At 39.9% G+C, this 18,056-nt stretch overlaps 4 protein-coding genes across 4 annotated transcripts; all 4 read left to right on the top strand.

The window, feature by feature from the left end:
* Positions 1-106: 106 nt before the first annotated feature.
* On the top strand, positions 107-3,238 carry PEX1 (AAA family ATPase peroxin 1; the record flags this gene model as incomplete). The annotated part of the gene is made up of 1 exon (XM_033911548.1): positions 107-3,238. The coding sequence occupies one exon, from the start codon at positions 107-109 to the stop codon at positions 3,236-3,238; it is 3,132 nt and encodes a 1,043-aa protein (XP_033767439.1).
* A 493-nt stretch (positions 3,239-3,731) lies between these two features.
* On the top strand, positions 3,732-5,702 carry PTK1 (putative serine/threonine protein kinase PTK1; the record flags this gene model as incomplete). Its single annotated transcript, XM_033911547.1, has 1 exon — positions 3,732-5,702. The coding sequence occupies one exon, from the start codon at positions 3,732-3,734 to the stop codon at positions 5,700-5,702; it is 1,971 nt and encodes a 656-aa protein (XP_033767438.1).
* Positions 5,703-6,465: 763 nt separating this feature from the next.
* Positions 6,466-9,960, top strand: MNN4 (Mnn4p; the record flags this gene model as incomplete). Its single annotated transcript, XM_033911546.1, has 1 exon — positions 6,466-9,960. One exon carries the CDS (start codon positions 6,466-6,468, stop codon positions 9,958-9,960), a length of 3,495 nt encoding a protein of 1,164 aa, XP_033767437.1.
* Positions 9,961-10,516: 556 nt separating this feature from the next.
* Positions 10,517-17,941, top strand: TOR2 (phosphatidylinositol kinase-related protein kinase TOR2; the record flags this gene model as incomplete). Its single annotated transcript, XM_033911545.1, has 1 exon — positions 10,517-17,941. The coding sequence occupies one exon, from the start codon at positions 10,517-10,519 to the stop codon at positions 17,939-17,941; it is 7,425 nt and encodes a 2,474-aa protein (XP_033767436.1).
* Between the last annotated feature and the right edge of the window lie 115 nt (positions 17,942-18,056).

Genomic DNA, 18,056 nt, shown 5'->3' with positions numbered 1-18,056 from the left:
AGCCGCAATTATAAAGGTCCCGAATACCTTTCCGACTGTAGTCATCGTTCAATTTCTTTTGGAAGGAAAGGCAGTAATAAGAAACGTTGAGGAACTGCTCTTTCGGATGACAGCTACTAAGAGCCTAAAGTTTGAAAATTTGAGAATACAATTCTCCAATGATATAGTAGGAAACTTTTTAAGGTTACCACATTCAATTATAAACGTGTTAGAATCAACCAGCTATGCGATCCAAGAATTCGGTATAGCTGTCCATTATCATAATTCAGATACGCCTATCGTTCATCTTGGTTGGGATGGCCATGATTCTGGATTGAATGAGAATACTGTTCTTATCAATCCTGTTTTAGCCACCGTATACAACTTTAACCAAAGGTCTCCATTGGTGGACTTGTACATCCAGCGATATGACCATACACACCTAGCTACGGAGGTGTATGTTACGCCAGAGACAAGTGATGATTGGGAAATTATTGACGCCAATGCAATGAGGTTTCAAAATGGTGAAATTTTGCACCAAACCCGTATAGTCACTCCTGGTGAAACTTTGATTTGTTATTTGGAAGGGATAGTTACAAAATTCAAAATTGACAGAATAGCACCATCAATAAGGTCTGCAAGGATTACGGATGGCTCGTTGGTCATTGTGGCACCAAAGGTCAATAAAACACGTTTAGTGAAGGCTGAACATGATCATAATAATAATACAATGCCAAAAAGTGATACCTTCCAACTTTTAAAGAAGGTAATACTGAGGAGCACTGTATGCAAAATGGACCGGCCTAAAAATAATCTTTTTGTTGTATATGTCAATGACGGAATGCAATTGCCCTCTCAAAAGGGGTATGCTTCCATCGTTAAGTGCAACCCAATGCAATCCAAGAAAGGTGATTCAGATAACAAAATAGTTGGTATGCACCCAAAAAAGATTGGCGTTTCCATTAAATGCGATAGTCAGATACCTGAAAATCACATTGCATTAAGCGCATATCTTTGGGAAGCATTCTTCACATATCCAATTAACGGAGCTAAAATCAAACTAGAATTTTTACAAGTAAGCCAAAAAAATATGATATCTGGGAGGAACGTAATAGTTAATATCAAATATTTTGGTAAGGACATTTCTACCAAGAGTGGGAATCAATACATTAAGTTATTGGGGGGTAGCTTTTTGACAAATAACTTAATACTTCCTATAGAACAAATCATGGTTGAAATAAGAAAGGGTAATTCCGTGCAGCAGTTATGTAATTTAAATGGAATTGCCAATGATTCCGTTCAATGGAAAATAAGCCAGTTGGGTAAGGATGAAGCTAAAGACATTATCGAAGGGCATTTGCCTAAAGTTTACCACATTGAGGAAACCGGTAAAGTTTTACACACTAGTAAAGATGAAGATGATTTTATTATTGTAAATAATATCAAGCAAGAAATGGTCGAATACTTGACATCGCCTATCATTGCATCACCAGCTGTTATATTAGATGGGAAGCAGGGGATTGGTAAAACAAGGTTATTAAAAGAACTTACGAATGAACTAAAAAAGGAACACCACATTTTCGTTAAGTATGCAGATTGTGAAACGTTGCACGAAACATCAAATTTGGATAAAATCCAAAAATTGATTATGGAATGGTGCTCTTTTTGTTATTGGTATGGTCCTTCTTTGATTGTACTGGATAATGTTGAGGGTCTATTTGGCAAACCTCAATCCAGTGAGGGAGATCCGTCTAATAATGGTCAATGGGATAATGCAAGCAAACTCTTGAATTTTTTCATTAATCAGGTGGCGAGAATCTTTAGCAAGGATAATAGACGCATCAGGGTTTTATTTTCAGGTAAAGAGAAAACTCAAATCAATCCGCTATTGTTCGATAAGCATTTTGCTTCAGAAAGTTGGTCTTTAAGAGCACCTGACAAACACGCAAGAGCGAAGTTACTGGAGTATTTCTTCTCGAAAAACCAGCTCATGAAACTAAATCGAGACGTGCAGTTCAGTGATTTGTCATTAGAGACAGAAGGATTTTCGCCATTAGATTTGAAAATATTCACAGAAAAGATATTCTACGATTTACAGTTGCAAAAAAATTGCGATGACGTTGTAACAAGAGAGCTTTTCTTGAAATCGCTTGGCGGGTTTACACCTTCTGCGTTGCGTGGAGTGAAGCTAACAAAAGAAACCAACATCAGATGGGGAGATATTGGTGCATTAGCTAGTGCCAAAGGCGTCCTCCTTGAAACCTTAGAGTGGCCCACAAAATATGAGCCTATTTTCGCCAATTGCCCCCTAAGATTGAGATCGGGAATTTTACTTTATGGGTATCCTGGTTGTGGTAAAACGCTTCTGGCGAGTGCAGTAGCACAACAATGTGGGTTGAACTTTATCTCCGTCAAGGGACCTGAGATCTTAAACAAGTTTATAGGTGCCAGTGAACAAAACATCAGAGAATTGTTTGAAAGGGCACAATCTGTCAAACCTTGTATTCTATTTTTTGACGAGTTCGATTCTATTGCGCCAAAGAGAGGGCATGACTCCACTGGTGTTACAGACCGTGTAGTCAATCAATTATTGACGCAAATGGATGGTGCTGAGGGCCTTGACGGTGTATATATTCTAGCGGCTACAAGTAGACCTGATTTGATCGATAGCGCATTGTTAAGACCGGGGAGATTAGACAAAAGTGTGATCTGCAATATACCAACTGAATCAGAGAGGTTAGATATCTTGCGAGCTGTTGTCAACTCAAAAGACAAGGATACGGGACTGAAAAAGTTTGCACTAGAGGAAAATGCAGACCTGACATTGATTGCTGAAAAGACAGCTGGCTTTTCTGGTGCTGACTTACAGGGGCTCTGCTACAACGCATATTTGAAATCTGTACACAGATGGTTGTCTGCCGTAAGGCAGCCAGAAGAGGTACCCGCTAACGATAACATAGAATACTTTACTATTAATGAGAACGGACGCAGAGAAGAAAATAGACTACGGCTAAAGACTCTGTTGCAGCAAGATGTGGTGCACGAAACGAAGACAAGTACTTCAGGTGCTTCTGAGCGGACCGCTGTGGTCACAATAAACGATTTAATAGAGGCTTGTCAAGAGACAAAACCTAGTATTTCAATGAGTGAATTGGTCAAATTGGGGGAAATTTACGATAGGTTTCAGAAGGATAGGAACGGTGAGATGCCCAATGGTGAGAATTCCATTGACATCGGTAGCCGACTCTCCCTTATGTGAAATAAAGAAGAAGAAGAAGAAGAAAAAAGGAACAAAAAACGCGTTTCCCTTTAAAGGACGTTCTGCGGCGCACGTTGCTTATTACGTGACATGACCCTATTGTATCTATCAGAGCACGCAGGACGGAAAAAATATTGGTGAAATTACATAACGCATTTTTTTTTGCTTGGGGTGAAAAGGAAAAACCCGAGAAATATGGCAGTAAGAGAGGAGGCAGGTTAAGATGTATTGAACGAAATCCGAGATTGTATATAATACAAATGCCTGCTATCGTTTGCTAATTGCTCCGTGCCCCTATACGCCTTTTTTATTTCATTTTTCTCGCAGAAGTCTATACAAAAAAGAAATATACGTACTTTTTTCAACCGTATACTACCGGCAACAAACTCCATGTACTCATAGGCCCTGCATTATATCAAGAAATATTAGCATAAACATATAGACCATTTTAACATCACAGGCAAGCATACGCATCAAATCGCACAGCAAATCAATGACAGCCTCACACAATCATTCCACGAAGATATCCCAACAACCAATCTCTTCAGTATCAGCATTTAAGTTCTTCGGCAAGAAGCTGTTAAGTTCTAATCATGGGAGCAAATTGAAGAAAAAGGCGTCTCTACCTCCTAATTTCCACTCTGCAAGCACCAACGACAGCCAGTCCTCCAGCTCAAAACTGCCAAGCTCGTTGAAAACCTCCCGTCGCGCAAACTCATTTGTTCACACGACCAACAACAAGAGCACTTCATCTCCTGCTTCAGCCAAGATCCTACGCCCGGGCGGCTCCAGCACGTCCATCTCAAGAGGGAACAGGCATTCATCTACTTCTCGTAATGCCTCAAACTCCAAGTTCAGTAGCGAACGATTGGTGTACAACCCATACGGCGTCTCAACTCCAAGCACGTCACTGTCGTCCGTCTCCACCTCCATGAAGAAGGACCCTGATTTGGGCTTTTACCTTCACGATGGGGATTCTAAAATACGCATGCTACCGATCCCAATCGTTGACCCAAATGAGTATTTACCCGACGAGATAAAGGAGGCGAGCGTTCAGTTGAGCGATAACTTCGTCTTTGATGATGAGAACAAGACCATCGGATGGGGTGGTTCGTGCGAAGTGCGCAAGATCCGCTCCAAGTACCGCAAGAAGGACGTATTTGCTCTAAAGAAGCTCAATATGATCTACAATGAAACGCCCGAAAAGTTCTACAAGCGCTGTTCAAAGGAGTTCATCATCGCAAAGCAGCTAAGTCATAATGTCCACATCACAAATACCTTCCTTCTGGTAAAAGTACCCACCACTGTCTACACCACTCGTGGATGGGGGTTCGTCATGGAGCTGGGCCTACGAGATTTGTTTGCGATGATCCAAAAATCTGGTTGGCGCAGCGTCGCCCTAGCAGAAAAGTTTTGTATATTCAAGCAGGTGGCGTGTGGCGTTAAATTTTGCCACGACCAAGGCATCGCCCATCGCGATTTAAAACCGGAGAATGTGCTGTTATCCCCGGAGGGTGTGTGCAAGCTGACAGATTTCGGTATCTCTGACTGGTACCACACAGATCCACACGACTTGTCTAGCCCCGTTAAGAAGTGCGCGGGAATGATCGGATCACCGCCGTACGCTCCCCCGGAGGTAATGTATTACGACTCTAAAAAGCACTACGATGCGGAATTACAACAGCCGTACGACCCACGGGCACTAGATTGCTATGGCTTGGGTATTATCCTCATGACTCTCGTTAACAACGTCATTCCATTCTTAGAGTCCTGCAGCTTTGACACTGGTTTTCGGGATTACTGTGACGCCTATGAAAATTTTACCCGTCTTCACGACCGCGCATTCCGCGATCGCGGCAATTATCGCCCGGGGCCAGGAATGGAGTATCATTTGGCTAGAAACTTCAAGAATGGTCATGCATCGCGCGTAGCATGGCGACTAGCCGACCCAGAAGCCGTCACTCGCTATACAATGGACGACCTGTTCGAAGACCCGTGGTTCCAAGGCATTCAAACATGTGTGGATGCCGATGACAAGTACGTGTGTAAGAAGCCCGTTATCAAGACAACTACATATGAGAATCCGCGGGGCTTCCATATTGCTACAGACGTTGCTGCGACCACACCCACCTCAAATCCATTTCTTAAGAGCCGTGTTCCTATCAGGTCGATGGTCGATATAGCCGCCCATCCTTCCCCAACGGCAGCGGTTGCAGCCCCGCCGCCTCCTCCAGCGCACTCTTGTGCCAACGGTGAGGCCCTCTTCACACTTAGAGAAACCCCACCGCCCCAGCTAGCAACCCTCACGCTCAGCGAGGAACCTCCCGCAACTGCCGCAACTCCCGTCCACGGCCACGCTCGGGCGAACACCCCGCACCGAGTTGTACATCACCATCTAAACATCGTCAATAGCATGGTTCATAGTTCTAGCGCGGCCTCTTCTCAAGTTCCTGCTTCAACTTGACCAAAAAGTGCAGCACAGTAAATAATATTCAATTCCCCCCTTCCTACAATATACTACATACAGTCCAGTCCGAACCTCAAATAACAACCAAAAACGGTAACATACGTAAAAGTTTGTTTTCATTTCTCCTTTTTTTTTGTACTGGCCAGTCTTCGCGGCGGTGTGAGTTTCCGCCCGTGCGCGCGGCACTTTGCAGAGATTTGCAAGTGCCAAGAAAACTCCACTAAAAAAACATCGCGCTGCAGTAAAGTTCCGTGGAAGCGTTGTCAAGAATATTAAAACCGGCGCAAAAAATTCTCCGGAAAACCGTAGGCGCGGTGCACGGATTCATGCCCGGATTTTACTCCTTTGCACCCCGTTTTCCTCGGCAATGACGAACATACTGTATCTAAAACCGTATACTGGAAGCTAAAGAACAAAACACAGGAATGAAAAATGAAAAAAAAAAAAAAAAAAAAAAAAAGAAAAAAGAAATGTCAACTGTTCATTCTTGGCTCTTACGTATGACCCGCGCAGTTACCAGCGTGGCTTCAAATTGATATCAGCGCTCGAGCCGTCTTGATCTTCATTCTTTACTGCTTGCTTCGTTGGTGCGATAAAAAAGAAATACATCGTTGGCTCCTTCTTTCTTTTTATATATCTGCAACAATATTAACAATTAAATTAAAGAAGCACGTTTCCACTTTTATCACTTCGTTGTACTAACCGCCGAACTCACCGCATCTCAACATTGTTGGCCTTCACACAGATAGACTAATTAGTTATGCTTCAGCGAATATCATCGAAACTTCACAGGCGATTCTTATCAGGTCTGCTGCGTGTCAAACACTACCCCTTAAGGCGGATTCTGCTCCCACTCATTCTACTGCAGATCATCATTATAACGTTCATCTGGTCGAATTCACCTCAGCGTAATGGACTTGGGCAAGAAGCTGATTATCTACTACCCAATTACAACGAAATTGACAGTGATGACGATTCTTGGTATGGGCTCCTGACTTCGTCTTTCAAAAATGATCGCAGGATCCAGTTCGCTAAGACCTTATATGAAAATTTAAAATTTAGCACCAACCCTAAATGGGTCAATGAATATACCCTACAAAATGACCTGCTCTCGGTCAAGATGGGCCCTCAAAAGGGCACCAAGCTCGAATCCGTCGATGACTTGAAGTTCTACGACTTCGATCCTCGTCTCACGTGGTCCGTTGTTCTCAACCATTTGCAAAATAATAGCGCAGATAAGCCAGAGGAATTACCCTTTTCCTGGTACGACTGGACAACTTTCCACGAGCTGAACAAGTTAATTTCTATAGACAAAACCGTTCTGCCTTGTAATTTTCTTTTCCAATCCGCTTTCGATAAAGAGTCTTTGGAGGCCATCGAGGCAGAGCTTGACGAGCCTTTGTTCCTATACGAAAGACCAAAATACACACAAAAACTGTGGTACAAGGCGGCTAGAAAGCAGGACAGAATCAAGGACACAAAGGAACTGAAAAAGCATTGCTCTAAGCTGTTTACTCCGGATGGACATGGCACTCCTAAGGGCTTAAAATTTAGCACGCAGTTCCAAATAAAGGAGCTGTACGATAAAGTCAGACCAGAAGTTTACCAATTGCAGGCAAGAAACTACATTTTGACTACTCAGTCGCATCCACTATCCATTTCCATCATTGAATCGGATAACTCCACATACCAGGTACCCTTGCAAACTAACAAGTCGAAGAATTTGGTGCAATCCGGCCTGTTGCAGGAGTATATTAATGATAACATTAATTCTACAAACAAGAGAAGAAAAAAAAATAAACAGGACGTGGAGTTCAACCACAATAGGTTTTTCCAGGAATTCATCACCAACGACCAAGTGAACTCCCTATATAAACTCGACATCAAGGAAACTGATAAATCCACTTTTAATAGAGACTTGGTTCATTTGTCCCCTTCGGATTTTAAGTTCGATGCGTCCAAGAAAATTGAGGAGTTAGAGTCACAGAGGAAACTCAATCCGGACAAATTTTCCGCACATAATGAGAATTATTTAAACAGTTTGAAGAATTCCGTAAAGATAAACCCTGCGTTGCAAAGAAAGTTCTTCTATGAGGCGGGTGCCGTAAAACAGTATAAAGGTATGGGGTTCCATCGTGACAAAAGATTTTTCAACGGTGATACTTTAATTAATGATAAGCAAGAATACCAGGCAAGGTTAAATGCGATGATTAGAACTTTCCAAAAGTTTACTAAGGCCAATGGCATCATATCCTGGTTGTCTCATGGAACACTATACGGCTATCTTTACAATGGGATGGCTTTTCCTTGGGATAACGATTTCGACTTGCAAATGCCCATAAAGCATTTACAGTTGCTCAGTCAGTACTTTAATCAATCTCTTATATTGGAAGACCCAAGACAGGGCAATGGTCGTTACTTCCTTGACGTCAGCGACTCCTTGACAGTAAGAATCAATGGTAATGGTAAAAACAATATCGATGCAAGATTCATTGACGTTGACACCGGTCTTTATATTGATATTACCGGCCTAGCTAGTACTTCCGCCCCCAGTAGAGATTACTTAAATTCGTACATTGAAGAACGCTTGCAGGAAGAACATTTGGACATCAATAATATCCCTGAATCGGACGGTGAGACCGCCACTTTGCCCGACAAAGTAGATGATGGGTTAGTCAATATGGCTACTCTAAACATCACCGAATTACGTGATTACATTACCGGTGACGAAAATAAGAGCCATAAAAGGGTCCCCACTGATACTGATTTGAAAGATCTTTTGAAAAAGGAACTGGAAGATATACCAAAATCCAAGACCATTGAAAACAAGTTGAACCCTAAACAAAGATATTTCCTTAACGACAAACTCAAGCTTTACAACTGTAGAAACAACCATTTTAATTCCTTCGAAGAGTTGTCCCCCTTAATCAATACTATTTTTCATGGTGTACCGGCGTTGATTCCTCACAGACATACCTACTGTTTGCACAATGAATACCATGTTCCTGATAGATATGCGTTTGATGCTTACAAAAACACAGCTTATTTGCCCGAATTCAGATTCTGGTTCGAATATAACAATTTAAAGAAATGCAGTAACATTAATTCGTGGTATCCAAACATTCCTAGCATCAACTCATGGAACCCGAACCTTTTGAAAGAAATATCATCCACGAAATTTGAGTCTAAACTTTTCGATTCCAATAAGGTCTCTGAATATTCTTTTAAAAACCTATCCATGGACGACGTTAGCTTAATTTATAAAAATATTCCAAGAGCTGGTTTTATCGAGATATTCACTAACTTGTACAATTCCTTCAATGTCACTGCATATAGGCAAAAGGAATTGGAAATTCAATATTGCCAAAACCTGACATTTATTGAAAAAAAAAAGCTACTACATCAATTGCGTATTAATGTCGCTCCTAAGTTAAGTTCCCCCGCAAAGGACCCATTTCTTTTTAGTTATGAAAAGGCCATGTGGGAAGATTTATCAAAATCTATGAACCAGACTACGTTAAATCAAATTGCCAAGATGGTTCATGAGGAATACGTCGGGAAAATTATCGATTTGTCTGTAGGTTTAAAATACAGGAATTTTTCACTTTTCAATATTACTTTTGATGAAACTGGAGCACTTCCAGATGATAACACTAATGATTATACCCCCGCTAACACTGTTGATATAAATCCTGTGGATTTCAGATCGAATTTAAACTTCAGTAGTAACGCCTTTTTGAATCTAAATTCATATGGTTTAGATCTTTTTGCACCCACTTTATCCGATGTTAATAGGAAGGGTATTCAAATGTTTGATAAGGATCCTATTATCGTATACGAGGACTATGCGTACGCCAAAGTACTTGAAGAAAGAAAGAAGAGGGAAAAGAAGAAGAAGGAAGAAGAGGAAAAGAAGAAGAAGGAAGAGGAAAAGAAGAAGAAGGAAGAGGAAAAGAAGAAGAAGGAAGAAGAAAAGAAGAAAAAAGAAGAAGAGGAGAAGAAGAAGAAGGAAGAAGAGGAGAAGAAGAAGAAGGAAGAAGAGGAGAGGAAGAAGAAGGAAGAAGAGGAAAAGAAGAAAAAGGAAGAAGAGGAAAAGAAGAAGAAGGAAGAAGAGGAGAGGAAGAGGAAGGAAGAAGAGGAGAAGAAGAAGAAGGAAGAAGAGGAGAAGAAGAAGAAGGAAGAAGAGGAGAAGAAGAAGAAGGAAGAGGAAGACAAAAACAATCAAAATCTAGAGACCCAGATTGAGAATTCATGATTCGCCTCATTTCCAAATCCTTCCCCCTATACATTTGTATTATATATTTATTACCATCATTACATACTGCTGCATTTGGCACCAGTGATAAGTGACAAACATGCCGACAGAAGCGTAACAACGCTGTGACACTACACTACAACATCATAACATTGCAATTAAATCAAACACACATATAATCTTGATGTTATTAACTTATCTTTCATTTTGCTGCAGCTCTTTTCCTTATTATATCGTATCTTAGTTAAAGGATTCTTAGAACCATGCGAGGAAATTTACCCGGATATGGTTTTAAGCTCCGAAGATGTTTAAATAAAGACTGGCATATATAGCAGCAGTAAAAACTTGAAGACGGTAAGAGTAGTAGAAAAGATCGTTATTCATCGCCGTGACCTCAATCCTTTTCTTAACTGAGCTTTATTCGTACTTCTTTGCTGAAGACAAGGATCACCAGAAAGGAAAAAATACCGGGGTGCATAAACAGTATAGTCATTAAGATCAAATAATATCATCTTTCTCAAAGAGATTCCTAACCTTTATTTACCTCATATGAGAAATGAACAAATACATTAATAAATACACTACACCACCTAACCTATTGTCTCTACGACAAAGGGGTGAAGGCAAACACAGAACAAGAAAGAAACTTACACATAAATCACACTCCCACGATGATGAGATGTCAACAACTTCAAACACAGATTCCAACCACAATGGGCCCAATGACTCAGGTAGAGTTATTAATGGTTCGGCCGGTCACATTGGTAAAATATCCTTTGTAGATCCAGAGTTAGATACAACATTTTCTACTTTGAATTTGATTTTTGATAAACTTAAAAGCGATGTGCCACAAGAACGAGCCTCTGGCGCCAATGAATTAAGCACTACTTTGACATCATTAGCAAGGGAGGTATCTGCTGAGCAATTTCAAAGGTTTAGTAACAGCTTAAATAATAAGATATTTGAGCTTATACATGGTTTTACATCGAGTGAGAAGATAGGTGGTATTCTCGCCGTTGATACTCTGATCTCATTTTATCTGAGTACAGAAGAGCTGCCAAATCAAACTTCAAGACTGGCGAATTATTTGCGTGTTTTAATTCCATCCAGTGACATTGAAGTTATGAGATTAGCGGCTAACACCTTGGGCAGACTGGCTGTGCCAGGTGGTACACTAACGTCAGATTTTGTCGAATTTGAGGTCAGAACATGCATTGATTGGCTTACTCTGACGGCAGATAATAACTCGTCGAACTCTAAATTGGAATATAGGCGGCATGCTGCGCTATTAATTATAAAGGCATTGGCTGACAATTCACCCTACCTTTTATATCCTTACGTTAACTCCATCCTGGACAATATTTGGGTGCCACTAAGGGATGCAAAACTTATTATACGATTAGATGCCGCAGTGGCATTGGGCAAATGCCTTACTATCATTCAAGACAGAGACCCTGCTTTAGGAAAACAATGGTTTCAAAGGTTATTCCAAGGTTGTACTCACGGTTTAAGTCTTAATACGAATGATTCAGTCCATGCTACTCTGTTAGTATTTCGAGAATTACTCAGTTTAAAAGCACCTTATCTTAGAGACAAATATGATGATATCTATAAGGCTACTATGAAATACAAAGAATATAAATTTGATGTGATAAGGAGAGAAGTTTATGCCATTTTACCTCTTCTGGCTGCTTTTGACCCTGCCATTTTCACAAATAAATATCTTGATAGGATAATGGTTCATTATTTGAGATATTTGAAGAATATCGATATGAATGCTGCGAATAATTCGGACAAACCTTTCATATTAGTTTCCATAGGTGATATTGCATTCGAGGTCAGTTCAAGCATTTCACCCTATATGACACTTATTTTGGATAATATTAGAGAAGGCTTAAGAACAAAATTCAAACTCAGAAAACAATTTGAGAAGGATTTATTTTATTGCATTGGTAAATTAGCTTGTGCTTTGGGCCCAGCTTTTGCCAAGCACTTGAACAAAGATCTTCTTAACTTGATGTTGAATTGTCCTATGTCCGACCATATGCAGGAAACTTTAATGATCCTTAACGAGAAAATACCTTCGTTGGAATCTACCGTTAATTCGAGGATTCTGAATTTACTGTCAATATCCTTGTCTGGTGAAAAATTTACTCAATCGAACCAATACGATTTTAATAATCAATTCTCCATTGAAAAGGCTCGTAAATCAAGAAACCAAAGCTTCATGAAAAAAACTGGTGAATCCAATGACGATATTACAGATGCCCAAATTTTGATACAGTGTTTTAAGATGTTGCAGTTAATTCATCATCAATATTCCTTGACCGAGTTCGTTAGGCTCATTACAATTTCTTACATTGAACATGAGGATCCATCTGTCAGAAAATTAGCAGCATTAACCTCATGTGATTTATTTATCAAAGATGATATCTGTAAACAAACATCAGTTCACGCTTTACATTCCGTTTCTGAAGTGTTGAGCAAGCTATTGATGATCGCAATAACGGATCCGGTTGCAGAAATTAGATTGGAAATTCTTCAGCATTTAGGGTCAAATTTTGATCCTCAATTGGCACAACCAGACAATTTACGCCTACTTTTCATGGCATTGAATGATGAGATATTTGGTATTCAATTGGAAGCTATCAAAATAATAGGCAGATTAAGTTCTGTCAACCCCGCTTATGTAGTTCCTTCTTTAAGGAAAACTTTATTGGAACTATTGACGCAATTGAAATACTCAAATATGCCAAAAAAAAAGGAAGAAAGTGCAACGTTATTGTGTACGCTGATAAATTCTAGCGATGAAGTAGCGAAGCCTTATATTGATCCTATTTTAGATGTCATTCTTCCTAAATGCCAGGATGCTTCATCTGCCGTAGCATCCACTGCTTTAAAAGTTTTGGGTGAACTATCAGTTGTTGGGGGTAAAGAAATGACGCGTTATTTGAAGGAATTGATGCCATTGATTATTAATACATTTCAGGACCAATCGAATTCCTTTAAAAGAGATGCCGCCTTGACAACATTAGGACAGCTGGCTGCTTCCTCTGGTTATGTTGTTGGCCCTTTGCTTGACTACCCAGAGTTACTCGGTATTTTGATTAATATTCTTAAGACAGAGAATAACCCTCATATCAGGCGTGGAACGGTTCGTTTGATCGGTATACTAGGCGCCCTTGATCCGTATAAGCACAGAGAGATAGAAGTTACATCAAACTCGAAGAGTTCAGTAGAGCAAAATGCTCCTTCAATTGATATCGCACTGCTAATGCAAGGAGTATCCCCATCTAACGACGAATATTATCCCACAGTAGTTATTCACAATCTAATGAAGATTCTAAATGACCCATCGTTGTCAATCCATCACACAGCCGCTATTCAGGCCATTATGCATATTTTTCAAAACCTTGGTTTAAGATGCGTCACCTTCTTGGATCAAATTATTCCAGGTATTATTTTGGTAATGCGCTCATGCCCACCATCACAGCTTGACTTTTATTTTCAGCAATTGGGATCTCTCATCTCAATTGTCAAGCAACATATTAGACCGCATGTCGAAAAAATCTATGGTGTAATTAGAGAATTTTTTCCAATCATTAAACTACAAATTACGATTATTTCGGTCATAGAATCGATATCCAAGGCTCTAGAGGGTGAGTTCAAAAGATTTGTTCCGGAAACTTTAACCTTTTTTCTTGACATTCTTGAGAACGACCAGTCTAATAAAAGAATCGTTTCTATTCGCATATTGAAATCTCTGGTTACTTTTGGGCCGAATCTAGAAGATTATTCACACTTAATTATGCCCATCGTTGTTAGAATGACTGAATATTCCGCTGGAAGCTTAAAGAAAATCTCGATTATAACTTTGGGTAGATTAGCAAAGAATATCAACCTTTCTGAAATGTCATCAAGGATTGTTCAGGCGTTGGTAAGGATTTTGAATAATGGCGACAGAGAACTAACAAAGGCAACCATGAATACGCTAAGTTTGCTCCTTTTACAACTAGGTACTGACTTTGTGGTATTTGTGCCAGTGATTAACAAAGCATTGTTAAGGAATAGGATTCAGCATTCAGTGTATGACCAGCTCGTTAATAAATTACTGAATAATGAAGGCTTACCAACAAACATCATATTTGACAAGGAGAACGAAGCACCTGAAAGGGGAAAATATGAGGATGAATTGCAAGTAACGAAATTACCTGTAAACCAAAATATCTTGAAGAATGCATGGTATTGCTCTCAGCAGAAGACAAAAGAAGATTGGCAAGAATGGATAAGAAGGCTTTCCATTCAGCTGTTAAAGGAATCACCTTCAGCTTGCTTACGTTCATGTTCGAGTTTAGTCAGCGTTTACTATCCTTTAGCGAGAGAATTATTCAATGCTTCATTTTCCAGTTGCTGGGTTGTTCTTCAAACTTCATACCAAGAGGATTTGGTTCAAGCCTTATGCAAAGCTTTGTCGTCCTCTGAGAACCCCCCAGAAATTTATCAAATGTTGTTAAATTTAGTAGAATTTATGGAGCACGATGACAAGCCATTACCTATCCCAATCCATACGTTAGGTAAGTACGCCCAAAAATGTCATGCTTTTGCGAAGGCACTACATTATAAAGAGGTAGAATTCTTGGAAGAGCCGAAAAATTCAACAATTGAAGCATTGATTAGCATCGATAACCAACTTCATCAAACTGATTCTGCCATTGGTATTTTAAAGCACGCACAACAGCACAACGAATTACAGCTGAAGGAAACGTGGTACGAAAAACTACAACGTTGGGAGGATGCTCTTGCAGCATATAACGAGAAAGAGGCAGCAGGAGAAGATTCGGTTGAAGTGATGATGGGGAAATTGAGATCATTATATGCCCTTGGAGAGTGGGAAGAGCTTTCTAAATTGGCTTCTGAAAAGTGGGGAACAGCAAAGCCTGAAGTGAAGAAGGCCATGGCACCTTTGGCTGCTGGGGCTGCTTGGGGTTTGGAGCAATGGGATGAAATAGCCCAATATACAAGTGTCATGAAATCTCAGTCACCAGATAAAGAATTCTATGACGCAATTTTGTGTTTGCATAGGAATAATTTCAAGAAGGCAGAAGTTCATATCTTTAATGCAAGGGACCTTCTAGTTACCGAACTGTCTGCTCTTGTTAATGAAAGCTATAATAGAGCATATAATGTTGTTGTTAGAGCGCAGATTATAGCGGAGTTAGAGGAGATTATTAAATATAAGAAGCTACCACAGAATTCAGATAAACGTTCAATTATGAGAGAGACATGGAATACAAGATTGTTGGGTTGTCAAAAGAATATTGATGTCTGGCAAAGAATCTTGCGTGTCAGATCATTGGTAATAAAGCCAAAGCAAGATGCTCAGGTCAGGATTAAGTTTGCCAACCTATGCAGGAAATCAGGTAGGATGGCGCTAGCTAAAAAGGTCTTGAATACATTGCTCGAGGAAACTGATGACCCAGATCATCCCAATACTGCTAAGGCGTCTCCTCCAGTCGTTTATGCACAGCTAAAATACTTGTGGGCCACGGGGTTGCAAGATGAAGCTTTGAAGCAATTAATCAATTTTACATCTAGAATGGCTCATGATTTGGGTTTGGATCCAAATAATATGATAGCTCAAAGCGTTCCTCAACAGAGCGAAAAGGTTCCCTGTCATATTGAAGACTATACTAAGCTTTTAGCTCGTTGTTTCTTGAAGCAAGGAGAATGGAGAGTTTGCTTACAGCCTAAATGGAGATTGAGTAATCCAGATTCAATCCTAGGCTCCTATCTGCTCGCTACTCATTTTGATAGCACGTGGTACAAAGCCTGGCATAACTGGGCACTAGCCAATTTTGAAGTCATTTCTATGCTGACATCTGTATCCAAAAAGAAACAGGAGGGAAGTGATGCCTCTTCTGTAACTGACATTAATGAGTTTGGTAATGGTATGATTGGCGTTAATACATTTGATGCTAAGGAAATCCATTATTCTTCTAATTTGATAAACAGGCACGTAATTCCAGCAATTAAAGGTTTTTTTCATTCAATTTCCTTATCAGAATCAAGTTCTCTTCAAGACGCATTGAGATTATTAACCTTATGGTTTACTTTTGGGGGCATTCCAGAAGCAACCCAAGCTATGCACGAGGGTTTCAACCTAATCCAAATTGGCACATGGTTGGAAGTGCTGCCGCAGTTAATTTCTAGAATTCATCAACCTAACCAAATTGTTAGTAGATCGTTGCTCTCCTTATTATCTGATCTAGGTAAGGCTCATCCGCAGGCATTGGTGTATCCATTAATGGTTGCAATTAAATCCGAATCTTTATCTAGACAAAAAGCAGCTTTGTCTATCATTGAAAAGATGAGAATACATAGTCCAGTTTTGGTCGACCAGGCGGAACTTGTCAGCCACGAATTGATTCGTATGGCAGTGCTTTGGCATGAGCAATGGTATGAAGGCCTGGATGATGCCAGTAGGCAGTTTTTTGGAGAACATAATACCGAAAAGATGTTTGCCGCTCTAGAGCCTCTGTATGAAAAGCTGAAGAGAGGGCCGGAAACTTTAAGAGAAATATCGTTTCAAAATTCTTTTGGTAGGGACTTAGATGACGCTTATGAATGGCTGATGAATTATAAGAAATCTAAAGATGTTAGTAATTTAAACCAGGCGTGGGATATTTACTATAATGTTTTCAGGAAGATTGGTAAACAGTTGCCACAATTACAAACTTTGGAACTACAACATGTTTCACCAAAACTATTATCTGCGCATGATTTGGAATTGGCTGTCCCCGGGACCCGTGCAAGTGGTGGGAAACCAATCGTTAAAATATCGAAGTTTGAGCCTGTATTTTCAGTAATCTCATCTAAACAAAGGCCAAGAAAATTTTGTATCAAAGGTAGTGATGGTAAAGATTATAAGTACCTGTTGAAAGGGCATGAGGACATTAGACAGGATAGCTTGGTCATGCAATTATTCGGTTTAGTTAACACGCTGTTACAAAATGATGCCGAGTGCTTTAGAAGGCATCTAGACATCCAACAATATCCTGCGATCCCACTATCCCCTAAGTCTGGGTTACTGGGTTGGGTGCCAAATAGTGACACATTCCATGTGTTAATCAGAGAGCATAGAGAAGCCAAAAAAATTCCATTAAACATTGAGCATTGGGTCATGCTACAAATGGCACCTGATTATGACAATTTAACCTTGCTACAGAAGGTAGAAGTCTTCACATACGCACTGAATAACACGGAGGGACAAGACCTCTATAAGGTGTTGTGGTTGAAGAGTAGGTCATCGGAAACATGGTTGGAGCGTAGAACCACTTACACGAGATCGTTAGCTGTCATGTCCATGACTGGTTATATATTGGGGTTAGGTGATCGTCACCCTAGTAATTTAATGTTAGATAGAATCACTGGAAAAGTTATCCATATTGATTTTGGAGATTGTTTTGAGGCTGCTATATTAAGAGAAAAATTCCCCGAAAAAGTACCTTTTAGATTAACTAGAATGTTAACATATGCGATGGAAGTGAGTGGCATTGAAGGTAGCTTCCGTATTACATGCGAGAATGTTATGAAGGTGCTTAGGGATAACAAAGATTCATTAATGGCAATTCTTGAAGCTTTTGCTTTCGATCCTTTGATTAATTGGGGTTTTGACTTACCGACAAAGAAAATTGAAGAAGAGACAGGTATTCAACTGCCTGTGATGAATGCCAATGAGCTATTGAGTAATGGCACCATTACCGAAGAAGAAGTTCAAAAGGTGGAAAACGAGCACAAAAATGCTATTAGGAATGCAAGGGCTATGTTGGTTTTGAGGCGTATCACTGACAAATTAACAGGAAACGATATAAGAAAGTTTAACGATTTGGACGTTCCGGAACAAGTGGACAAATTAATTCAGCAAGCCACCTCCGTGGAAAACCTATGTCAACACTATATTGGTTGGTGTCCATTCTGGTAGTTTTGATGTATTGAATATCATTTATATGTATACAGTCTGTAAAAGCTTTGTATAAAAATTCATTTCATTCATTTATGTTTAGTTCCGAGTTCGGTTTTACCAAAGTTGAAAATAG

The sequence above is a fragment of the Saccharomyces paradoxus genome, chromosome XI (assembly GCF_002079055.1).
Source record: "Saccharomyces paradoxus chromosome XI, complete sequence".
NCBI lineage: Eukaryota > Fungi > Ascomycota > Saccharomycetes > Saccharomycetales > Saccharomycetaceae > Saccharomyces > Saccharomyces paradoxus.
The sequence above is the reverse complement of the archived record's forward strand: the minus strand, read 5'-3'. Positions and strand labels throughout refer to the sequence as shown.